This window comes from Monodelphis domestica, chromosome 5 (genome assembly GCF_027887165.1).
Source record: "Monodelphis domestica isolate mMonDom1 chromosome 5, mMonDom1.pri, whole genome shotgun sequence".
Taxonomy (NCBI): Eukaryota; Metazoa; Chordata; class Mammalia; order Didelphimorphia; family Didelphidae; genus Monodelphis; species Monodelphis domestica.
This window is the reverse complement of record NC_077231.1, coordinates 237,834,065-237,846,509: the sequence shown is the minus strand read 5'-3', so window position 1 is coordinate 237,846,509 and position 12,445 is coordinate 237,834,065. Positions and strand designations below refer to the sequence as shown.

General features: G+C 35.6%; 1 protein-coding gene across 3 annotated transcripts in view; it reads left to right on the top strand.

Moving 5' to 3' along the window:
• The window catches only part of PTPRN2 (protein tyrosine phosphatase receptor type N2), a 1,540,336-nt gene that overhangs the window by 583,059 nt on the left and 944,832 nt on the right, over nucleotides 1-12,445 (top strand). For all 3 annotated transcript variants that reach the window (XM_007504686.3, XM_056800889.1, XM_056800890.1), the window contains one exon: nucleotides 7,631-7,748. In XM_007504686.3, the coding sequence (XP_007504748.1) occupies nucleotides 7,631-7,748 (118 nt within the window). The remainder of the gene's footprint in view (nucleotides 1-7,630; nucleotides 7,749-12,445) is intronic.

Sequence of the window (12,445 nt, the reverse complement as noted above, 5' to 3'; positions counted from 1 at the left end):
TGTAAATAAATATATACATATAGATAGATAAGCATGTACAAATATATATTCCTATGCACAAATACATGTGCATACATACATATGCACTTTATAACAAAAGACAGTGTACTTTTTAATCTTTAATAACTTGAGAAATATAAATGTTACAGATTTTCCAAAAAACTCAACTTTTAAAAGGTTAGCTTTTAAAAAATATTCTGTTTTTAATTGACATTCTACTTAACCCCAATGTACTTGTGCTGAACAGTACACTTGTCAGTTTTCAAACTTTGTAAAAACTTTCATTAGTTGCTTCTGCTCAGAGCCTGAAAGGATTACACTTGTAATCCCAGCCTTAAAATCATCCAAAGAATGAGGTTTGGTGTATAAATGACAATTTTGACATGATCCCTCAAGAAAAATTCTAACTCGGATAAATCAGATTAACCAAGCTGGCCGAGCAAAAAGATCTCTGTGTAGATCCACTGATCTGAGAAAATGTCATCCAGGTGTCACACAAACCATGAATAATGACAGATTGCCTAATATTTTCAAATTAAGAGCACATTATTAAAAATTTACATTTAATAAACATAAAAAACTTGTAATAAAATTTTAGTTATATCTTTGTAAATTTATAATATTTATATTTTTGAAGTTATTAAAATGAGTTTTGGGCCATTGTACTTATCTATAGCTTTCTGTCTCTATATCATCATCTATCTTTATGTGTATATATATATATATATATATAATTTACATAGTTATTTCTTACATTCTCTAGATATATCTGTATCTCTTTCTATCTTTTCCCCAAGATATCTATATCTATTTACCTTCTATCTATGTGTTTGTATATGTCAGGCTCTCTGTCATCTATCTGTATCAATAATCATTGACTGGATCTGTGATCTTGTTGGCATATGGAGCTGTCCAGGGGAAGTTTCATTACCAATGTAGGTCATCACCTTCTCTACATCTTAACAGTCTGAAAAAGTTGCTTTGAGCATGCAAATGTGGCCAAAGTACTCCTGAGTTCAAACCAAACCAGATTCAAATATGACTGAGAATTGTTCCTAAAAATACAACAAAATAGAGATAAAATTAATTTGTGGTTTTTCTAAGTGAATGTGTCACTGTAGGGATCTTTATGTCCAGAAGAGTGGCACCATTTCTATTTGAGTTTGACATGACTAGCCTAAACTACTGAGAGGTTAAGTGAATTGCCAGGCGTCAAACAACCAGGATGAGTTAGAGATGAGACTTGAACCAAAGTTTTTCTGGATTCAAGGGCAGCTCTCTATCTGCTAGGATACATACACACATGTATATACATGTATGTATATATACATATATGCATATTTGGAGATATATCTACAGATATAAATATAAAGATAGATATTACATTTAAACCCATGTATGTTTGAAACACCACCTCATAGACATTATAAAAAAACCACATTATAGATTCCTAGTCTCATTATTCAGATGGAAAAATTAAGTAAGGTATCTATATTGATTCAAGATAATGAAAAATTTTAAAATAAAGATGGGGAAAAATAATTGCCAAGCCAGTAAAGTCTTAGAAAAGCCTAGGGCTTCTCAACTCATGCACTGTCTCTAGCTGGTTCTGAAGTTAGTGATAATTCTCCTCTATATTAGAAAAAAATAACTATCTTAAGGACCTATAAAAGTAATAGAAAAAGTAGGAAACCTTTTTTTTAAATGGTGCAGTAAAAAGAGCCCTGGGTTTAAGAAGAAGACTTGGGTTTAAATCCTACCTCTATTACTTACTCTTTGAGTAACTTTGGTTGTGTCACTTAACCTCTCAGTTTCCTCATTTCAGCTATAAATATATGATCCTAGGAATTAAAGGGCTCTTGATGCTATAAATGGTCTGAATTCACTTGAACTAGGGAGAATGTCACTTGCTGATCTGTTACAAAACATCATAGGATGGGTTAAAGCAAGCAGCTTAGCCTTAAGACCTTCATGGAGCTTGTGGTCTTCCTCTGTTTGGCTCTGGTTCTGTCATTTCCTCCCTTTAGTGCCAGATAACCTATCCACTTTATTTTCAATTAACCGATAAAATCTGATGAAGTCTGTTCCCTTTGCTTTCTGCCTGGGGGGAGGGATGGATGGAGGGAGGGGGGATGGGGGAAGAAATAGAGAGAGAGAGAGAGAGAGAGAGAGAGAGAGAGAGAGAGAGAGAGAGAGAGAGAGAGAGAGAGAGAGAGAGAGAGAGAGAGAGAGAGAGAGAGAGAGAGAGAGAGAGAAGAGGGTTTTGAAAAACTATTAAGTGGGTCCTCTCATCCTGAAACTCTACTTTGACCATTCCTTCTCACTACATCCCCCTTGCCCATTAATCACTGACAAGAATCATTCCTTCCAATCAGATGCTATGTAGCTGGCAGTGGGGGGATGGCATTGTCCATCTGTGGGAGTTCATGGCTAAAAAAAATAGACAACCTAGTCAGAACTCCAGCAGAGCTGGTCAATTGGTAACTGGATGTCCTACAATACAGCCCCTTTAAGTGACATGGAAATAATGTGTGTACATTACAACCCTGCTGTGATCCTGGGAAGTCAGCAGAGCAAAATTGTTATAATTGGGGTATGAGCCAAGAGCATCAACTAGGTATGGTGACAGAGACAAAGGGGGATACAAGACATTGCCAATATCTCATTTTGATCACAGCTGTTAGCTTGCTATGATGGTTCCTATGTGTGGGCTCTTTGTTGAACTTTGTATAAGAGAACATGCTCTCCTTTTTAAATTTTCTTTCTTTTCTTTCTTTTTCTTTCTGTCTCCCTCCCTTCTTCCCTCTTTCATTCTCTCCCTTCCTCCCTCCCTCCTTCCCTTCTTCCTTCCTTCCTCCTTCTCTTTCTCCCTCCCTTCCTCCCTCTCTCCCTTCCTTCCCTTCTCCCTCACTTCCTCCCTCCTCTCCATCCGTTTCTTCCTTACTCTTTTTCTTCTTCCCCTTCCCTCCCTTCTTTCTTCCCTCCCTCTGTCCTTTCTTTCTTTCCTTCCTCCCTCTCTCCTTTTCTGGCAGAAAAGGCGTAAGATAAGCTTTAGATATAATTGCATCTTCTGGATAGGTGCTAATGTGAAGAATTGTGATCATACTCACCAGAAAGAGCTGATCAGCTTTCAGAGTCAGGAATAGATTTAGTTTTCCCATCAACTTGTTGACCTCTGGCATCTATTTCATTATAAGTCAATTGTTGAAGAAGAATGAAGGCTAATGTTATGATGCAGGAAAGAGAATCCCATTCACAGGTTCTTAACCCTTGTATGAATGTACATGCACATATGTGCATGTATATGAGTCTGCTTATCCCCTTGGAAAGTCTAATAAAGCTAGTAGACCTCATTTCATAATAACATTTTAGATGCATAAAATAAAATACTTAGAAATACAAAGGAAACTAATTATATGGAAATCTTTATCAGAATATTTTTAAGTTCATTAATCCTGAAGTTTAAACTTCCCCTATAAATGAAATGTAGGATTTTCCTTAAATTTTTAAAAGTATTAGTCTAAGAATGGATCTATAGGCTTCAACAGACCATCCATGGCCCATAAAAGCATAAAAATGCTGTTCTTTTCCATTTCCCTTTATTCACAAGGGGAAACTGATGTCCAGAAGGGTTATGTGAGAATTCAGAAATGGGATTTGAACTCAGCTTCTCTTTTTTTGAGGAAGTAACACAGAATTTCTAGAGCGGTATCATTGTCCCAAATTATGGAATTAGCAAAGACACTTTCCATAATATCAATGATGTGTTCATGCTCACAATGGATTCAACTGAATCAACCAATAATTATTTCTTAAGTACCTACTATGTTCAAGGAACTGTGTTGGCCACTGGGGATATAAATGCAGAGAATGAAATGGTCATACTTGAGGAATTTACATTGCAGCAAAAAGTAATATTATAGGTGGGGTGGCCTGTTCATCCCTGAAATGCAAGTGGTTTTAAGACAGAAATAGTCATAGAAACCTCTGACAAAGGTTTAATTACTCATATTTATAATGAGCTAAATCAATTGTACAAAAAATCAAGCCATTCTCCAATTGATAAATGGGCAAGGGAAATGGATAGGCAGTTCTCAGATAAAGAAATCAAAACTATTAACAAGCACATGAAGAAGTGTTCTACATCTCTTATAATCAGAGAGATGCAAATCAAAACAACTCTGAGGTATCACCTCACACCTAGCAGATTGGCTAACATAACAGCAAAGGAAAGTAATGAATGCTGGAGGGGATGTGGCAAAGTAGGGACATTAATTCATTGCTGGTGGAGTTGTGAACTGATCCAACCATTCTGGAGGGCAATTTGGAACTATGCCCAAAGGGCGACAAAAGAATATCTACCCTTTGACCCAGCCATAGCACTGCTGGGTCTGTACCCCAAAGAGATAATGGACAAAAAGACTTGTACAAAAATATTCATAGCTGCGCTCTTTGTGGTGGCCCAAAACTGGAAAACGAGGGGATGCCCATCAATTGGGGAATGGCTGAACAAACTGTGGTATATGTTGGTGATGGAATACTATTGTGCTCAAAGGAATAATAAAGTGGAGAAATTCCATGGAGACTGGAACAACCTCCAGGAAGTGATGCAGAGCGAGAGGAGCAGAACCAGGAGAACATTGTACACAGAGACTAATACACTGTGGTATAATCGAACGTAATGGACTTCTCCATTAGTGGCGGTGTAATGTCCCTGAACAACTTTCAGGGATCCAGGAGAAAAAAAAACACCATTCATAAGCAAAGGATAAACTATGGGAGTGGAAACACCGAGAAAAAGCAACTGCCTGAATACAGAGGTTGAGGGGACATGACAGAGGATAGACCTTAAATGAACACTCTAATGCAAATACTATCAACAAAGCAATGGGTTCAAATCAAGAAAACATCTAATGCCCAGTGGACTTACGCGTCGGCTATGGAGGGTGGGGGGGAGGAAAAGAAAATGATCTATGTCTTTAACGAATAATGCTTGGAAATGATCAAATAAAATATATTAAAAAAAAAAAAGACAGAAATAGGCTTTGTTTGTTTAAAAAGGAATAAACAAATAAGAACCAGCAAATTCTCAGCATACTTTCTTTTTGTTGGCATGTTCCTAAAATATCTGATTCTGTTTGCAGAATCTCTTAACCCTTGCCATTCCCCTCTCTATCTATCCTGGATATTTTATGGAACAAGAAGGGTCCCTGAGTGTCATCTGACTTCCTTTTATAGCTGAGGAAACAGAGGCCAAACAGGTTATCTAATTTACCCAAGGTTGCACGGATAATGGAAAAATCAGTATTTAAAACCAATACTTCTGATTCTAAACTCAAAAATCTTTCCACTTATCACACTGTCTCAGAACTGCTTCATCAATTCTGCCCTGGGAAAGAATTTCATTAGTTGGTTGTAGTTTGCCACATCTTTTCCCCCATCTTCCCCTTTCAAACTAGTGTGAAATGTAGGGGTCCATGCTAGGAACAAAACATTGTTTGACTAAGGATGCCTATTACCCATAGGTAGTCTGTTTTGTGGTAAATGATTTCCTTTACTTCAGGCCATCGCTGACATCCCATCCATAGAGTACATGTCTAATAGTTTCTCTTTTGTAGGACTGAAATTCCCCAGATTAGGGAGAAAATATTTGTTTATATTTTGCATTCTATTTTTGTTTTAATACTGTTGGTTTTACTAAAGAAAAGTAAAGTGTCCTTTATATTCTGGATGAGTTGTTACTCCTGAATAAGCATCACTATAAATCAACATGGGACAGTAGAAAGTTCTGGATTTGGGGCATAAGCATACTCAGAGCATGGGCTGTGACCCCAGGCATGGAGGCATTCCTAGCCCATGCTCCATGTATACCTGTGATTTTCAGTCAGAAGACCTTAGTTTGGATTCCCTCTCTGATCCATACCACCCATATTGTATTGGATAGACCATTTACTCTTTTCTGACCTTAGTTTTCTTTTTTATCCAGTAAAATCAGAGAGTTGGACAATGTAATCTTCAAGATTGGTTCCAGGTCTAACTATGATCATAAAATCTTAAATTATTTTGTGGAATACAATTGTGATGCTAATGTGCACAGATGTTTGCCTACCTGAGTGAAGGAGGAACATTTACAGTGACACCAGTTTTTATGGGGACTAGTTTGTTATGGTCTTTTTTTAGGAGTCCATGGCAAGAGCAACAGAGCATCTTCATCCAAATCATTGACAATGCTTAGGCTGTGCCTTGACTGCCTATCTCCAGCGTCTTTTCCTGGAGTTTTGTTGTACCAAACAAAGCTTCTTAGAGTAACTTATTGTAGGAAATTATTCTGGTAGGTGACATTTTCCTCCAAGTCCCATTCTGGATAATTCCTGGGAGCATTCTAAGATTTAGAAAGGTAGAAACAGTTTGAATCCTGCCACCTGTATGTTCAGAAAGTTGAGATTTGCATTTGAAAAAGACTTTAAGTGGGGTCCTGCAGGTAGCTTATATCTCCAAGTCTCTTTTCCCAGTCCTTGCAGAGAGCTTGTTTTTCAGGAATATTGCTGCCATAGCTGAACACAGCCACCATCTCCACTTGTTCAGACCCATGTGCACGCGCATACACACACACACACACATACACACACACAAGCATCTACACACACATATACATTTGTACTTGTGCATTCGTGAGCTCAGGCTGCACACGTACACACATATTCAGTGATCTTGATTTGAAGATTTTGGTAATGTGTTTTCGTACAGGGCATAAAAATATATCTCTGTAATTACATGATATTTAGTGATTAGATAATTATGGATAATTGCATGGGGGTAGTTCTAAGAGCTAAAGTGTTACCATAAGATCTAAAATGTACAAATTGCATAATAATTATTCTTGGGAGTTATTTGGTAATTCTGAACATAATTATCATGTGATCTGCAGTGCATGTAATTAATGTATAATCGCATGGATTTTGCCTTCATAACTACACTTCACCCTTGTTATAAAGCTCTTTGTCATAACATTTGAGTATAAATATAATGTAAATTGGCTCCCAGATACAGTACATTAAGCCCCGTGATAATTACTTTCACAGTAACAATACCCCCTTATTCCTTTCCAAATGTTTGACTCTTAAGCAAGACTGAGTTGGAGAGGAAGAATGGCCTGGAGATTCAAAACCTGGGCAGTGTACCTGATGATGGGATGTAGGAGTGTACAAATTGCTCAAGAGGTGTAACTTTTTCCTATGGTTGTCATAATGCAGTTTGGAAGCTTTTTCATTGTGTTTCAAAATGGCTAGAAATAGTTCTTCTGTTTTACTGTGCCTCTGTCTGGCTTAGGATACTTGGGTGTCTAGCAGAGACAAAATTCCATTAAGTCCAGTCTCTTTTTAAACCCAGCAAAACACTGACAGCCATATTTGAGAGGAATACTTTTGTAGAACTGAAACTATGAACTAGAAAAGTCTGGTTAATGAAAGGGCTTGTGGTAGAGGAGAGCTTTGTATTGGGGTTAAAAGGGTAATCTCATGTAGTGAAAAGCTTTTGCCCAACTCTATCTCCCATAGACAGGTACCCAGTAGGAGCTTTCTGGAAAGTTTTGCAGGAGCCACTGAAAGTTTTCTGTATTCTTATTTCACAGGTTTCACTTGGCAAGATGATTTTACTCAGGGCACTGTAGCCCAGGAACTTGCAAATATACCGAAAATCTACCAGTGGCACCCTGAATCTCTAGCAAGTGATGGAGTCAACTCAATCAGGTAAATTCTTCATGATGCAATTTCCCCTGTTCCTCTCCTGCCATTTTCCATTTATAAAATGCTGCCATTTTTCACTTATAAAAAGTCATTAAGCCCTGTTCTGAACAAGACCCAAGTTTTAACTAATCCTGCATTTTCCCATTGACTCTAGGCAAATTCTGGATTTCTCCTTGCCTCACTTATAGAATTAAAAGGAGGAGTACTCATAGTAAAGGAAAATAAACTTAGAGATCCTTTGTACATTAATGACTAGGATAAAAAAGAAATTGGCAAAGGTAAAAAAATAAATAAAACAAACTTGTCATTTGAAACTAATTTATTAGTCCAAAGCTACAGCAGGACTTTTTGATGTGGTAAAGGCAGGATTATTTAATATAATAATTAAATGGACTTGTGATTTCATCTCTAGGGCTAGCTCAGGGATGCAGATCATCACAAGTCACCATGTCTTTTCATCCTGTAGAATATGTAATCCATGGACTTTCTCTCCAAGCTATTGGCTCATACAGATCAGAGTAATGACTTTATTTAGCAACAGAAATTCAGGACAAAGGTTACCAATTCTACCCTGATTCTACAGGGTAACGTAACTAAGGAAAGCTGTTCTAAGGTAATCCACATGGCATTGGTATTAACAGTCAGGAACATGATGGGATTTGGAAAACTATATTCCTCTCAACAAAAATATCGAATATACCTAGAAGATTTGTCACTGAGGGGAAAGCCACATAGTAAAAACAAACAAACAAACAAACAAAAAACAGATTAGATTCAAGAAACTCTTTGCTGAATTGACTGGGGATGGCCATGGTTCTGATACACAAAAGAACAGAAATAGCCTCAAGACTTTGAAATATAGGTTGTTTCATAAAAGAGCTTCAAGCATTCTTGTAATTGTAAGTAGACTATTAGAACAATTCATCATGAAGCAGTTGCTAGTAGAAAATCATTGGTAATGTATCCTAGTAGCAAGTTAGTGGAGAACTCAGAGGGCAGCCCAGTAGAGAAATAGCCCAAGAATGAATATTAATAAATGATAATGAAGATATTAAAGAAGACATCATTTGTTCTTCAGAGAAGCAGTAAGCAGGTACTTTGGAAGCAAAGAGATATCATAGCTGGTATACAATCAGGAAAATGAATTGATGTATTGACATCTATCTCTTCTCCCATTAGTGCTATGGGAGTCATTGGGATAGTATATCTTTCATTTATATGGCAATAGTAGTGTTTTATTATTACTGATTTTATGATTCTGTCTAATTACATATTTTTACTTTGAATTAATTATTCTCTGCATTGATCTGGCTCAAGAAAGATATCATATAGGTATTTTTAAGCTGTTGTTTTAAATAGATGCTGACCTAAATAGAGCCTTAAACCTGGGTGTAACTTTTAGGAAGAAATGTTCAGGGGGAAATTCAGAAAATAACCCAAGAAGTAAAGTTGGAGAAGATTAGCAAGGATCAGTTCTCAGACTCAAGTGTATTTGAGCATCTTGGGACTGAGAAACAGAGAACAATGTAATTTTTTATGTCCTATACTAAAACATTACTTTCTATTAGATTTTATTTAATATTTGGGGCTATTGACTTCTACTTGAATTAAAAAAAAACCCTCTTTAAAGGAGCTGACATAGTTGTCTTTTTCTTTTGATATTGCTTGCTAGTGTTTATTTGCTATTAGGAATTTCTTTATTATCTATCTTACTTCTTTCTGGATTAATTTATGCTTAATTCTCCAACTTTGCCTCCCTTTCACCAGTGCTAAGTAAGGAGAATAAATAACTGGTCTAAATAAAATAGAGTTTTCCATGTGGCATTCTAATATACTTGAAGATTGTTCATTATTGCCTTCTGTTATTTGGACTAATTGATGCATTATTTTTATTTATTACTTGACAATCACATTTTCTAACCCTTTTCCCCCTTTTCCATTGTGGGTACTAAGTTTTCAATTTTTCTACTTAGGTTTAAGACATATATTTGGATTCCTAATTCAAAGAATAATTTGACCAGTGTTAAATATGATTTGTTTTTTAATTTGTAACAGCATCATTATATTAATGATTTCTATTGTTACTCACTGTGAATCCATTCTCTGCTCATCTGCCAAGATGATTTTGCTAAAGTATAGATTTGACTATGTCAGCCTCCTCCCCTGAATAAAATACACTAACTCCAAATTATTTTCAATATTAAATATAAAATCTTCTGCTTGACATTTAAATCCCTTCACAACCTGACACCTTCCTACTTTTGAATAAGGTTGAAGGAAGAGAAACTAGGTTGCAGGAAATTAAGTAGGTGATGAGAAAATGAAAACAGTGATGGTAAGCTCATTTTACTAGAAATTCAACAGGGATAGGGAGGCAAGAAAATGACAGTTTGAATGAGTGGATGGACCAAGGATTTATCTCTTTTTAAAGGATTGGGGGATTAAGTATTTTTACATTGAGGAGTGTGAGATGATAAATAAAAATATGTGGAAGAATCATGAGAGAGAAGGGATAATTGATAGAACAAGGTCCTTGGAAGAAATCGGAGAGAACAGGATGAACAGGTTGTACAAATTAAGGCATTAAATACTTCAGAGAAGAAACCTTCTTCTTCCTGTGTAAAAAAGATAGGATGGAAAATATGAATAGGCTAAGAGAATTAAAGTGGAAGAAAGGAATTGATAGAATTCCCATCAGCATTTTTAATTTTTCTCAGAAAACAAAAATATGAGTTTATATCTTTTGAGTGAGGTTGGGGGGATGTAGTTATAACTTAAGCAAATGAAAAAAGATAACAGTTTTAGGAAATGTAAGAGAGAGAAATCAGTAAGAACTGCTACGTAACTGAAATGCACTATATTAGTTGAGATTAGATAGCTTAAAATCTGATTAACCCAATAAGCATCATTTCACAAGTTTTTTTCTAGCAACTCTGAAGGAGAAGTATAGGAATAAATGTCAGGAATAAACAAGAATTGAAGATTATTGACTCTTGGAATACTGAAGGATGGGGCAAGAAAAGGATTCAAAGATAGAGAAGAGGACCTTAAGACCTAATAGAAATGATTGATCAGAGGTGCAAAATTGAAAAGTGAGGAAAGTGATGCCAGAATCAAATGAATAAAATTGGTATATTATGAGGAAGCCAAAGGACTAAAATTAGGGTGAGGGCAAAAATTTGGTTCTGAGAGGAGTAGAAGAACAGAAGATATTGTTCAAAGACTCATCATCTTGGAAGAATAAGCAATGCAAAATAATGATGATATCAGAAGACCTTTGCAAACAGAACCACAGAACCTCAAAGGTGAGGTTCCCTTCTATATCATTGTAAATATATGATTATATATCTCTCTCCTTTGTTGATCTCTGGAGAGAGGAAATTCACTGTTGCACAAGACAGTTATGGATAGTTCCATTATTTTTCCCTTTGCATTGAACCTTAAGATGCAAATCTCTACAAAATCAGTCCAATGTATTCTCATCACAGTGAATCTTCAAATATCTTAAATACTTCAAGATTTCTATTACCCTTTAAATCTTCTCTTCTTCATATTAAACAAACCAACTTTTGCTTTCCAACTTTCTGTATATTTTTTGGCATCCCTTCATCATCCGCATTATTCTCCTTTTGTCAGATTCATATTTATCAATATCCTTCCTCCCAAAAAAGGTGGTGACTTAGTTACTTAACAAGAGTGAAATGTAACAGAGGCCTGGATAATCTTCTACTAGTGCTAAAGTGACACAAACAGAATGCTCAAAAGAAAGACTTCATATTGTTGTATAGATATAAGTAATATTTATGGGAGAATTAAGAAAATTATTACATAGCATGAGAAGGTAGAAATGGATGTTCTATTTCCTTGAACATTGAATTACTAGCCATGAGATCACAAGTCCACCATATTATTGATGTAAACTTCATTATAATAGATTCGGACCATTGTTCTCCTTGTTCAGGTAAAAAATACCTTTCATAAATGGAATCTGCAAAGAAAACTTTATACCAACGAAGATACAGTGGGGAGTTGAGTGAGCAATGCTTGAACCTGACTTTAATCTGAATTACTTCAAGGAGGGAAGAATAAACATATAACCAGTTTGAGTATGGAAACTCATCTTATGCAACAAGGAGGAAGGAAGGAAAGATATTAAGAGAAAGGGAGCATGAGATAGAAAGGATATTAAAGGAGACAGTGGTCTAATGCAAAATCAACTTTTAAAGAGATACAGGGTTAAAAAGAGAAGGATAAATATATGTGTAAGAGAATAGAATGGAGGAGAATACATAGGTAGCATTCCTAACCATGTATAAGGATGAGATGAATTCACCCATAAAATGGAAAGATAGCAGAATGGATTGGAAACCAGAATTTAACCATATGTTGTTTCCAAAAAGCATGTGAAACTTCATTATAATAGATTCAGACCATTGTTCTCCTTGTTCAGGTAAAAAATATCTTTCATAAATGGAATCTGTAAAGAAAATAGAAATGCGTGTATATATATATACACACATATATACATACATATGTGTGTATGTGTATGTATAAATACATATATGTTTTTAAAGTTAAAATTAATAGCTTAAACATAATTTCTTATGCTTTACCAGAAGTAAAATCAGAGGTAACAATCATCATTTCAGACCAAAAAAAAAATGCAAAAGAGACCTAATTTAAAGAAATAAATAGGGAAA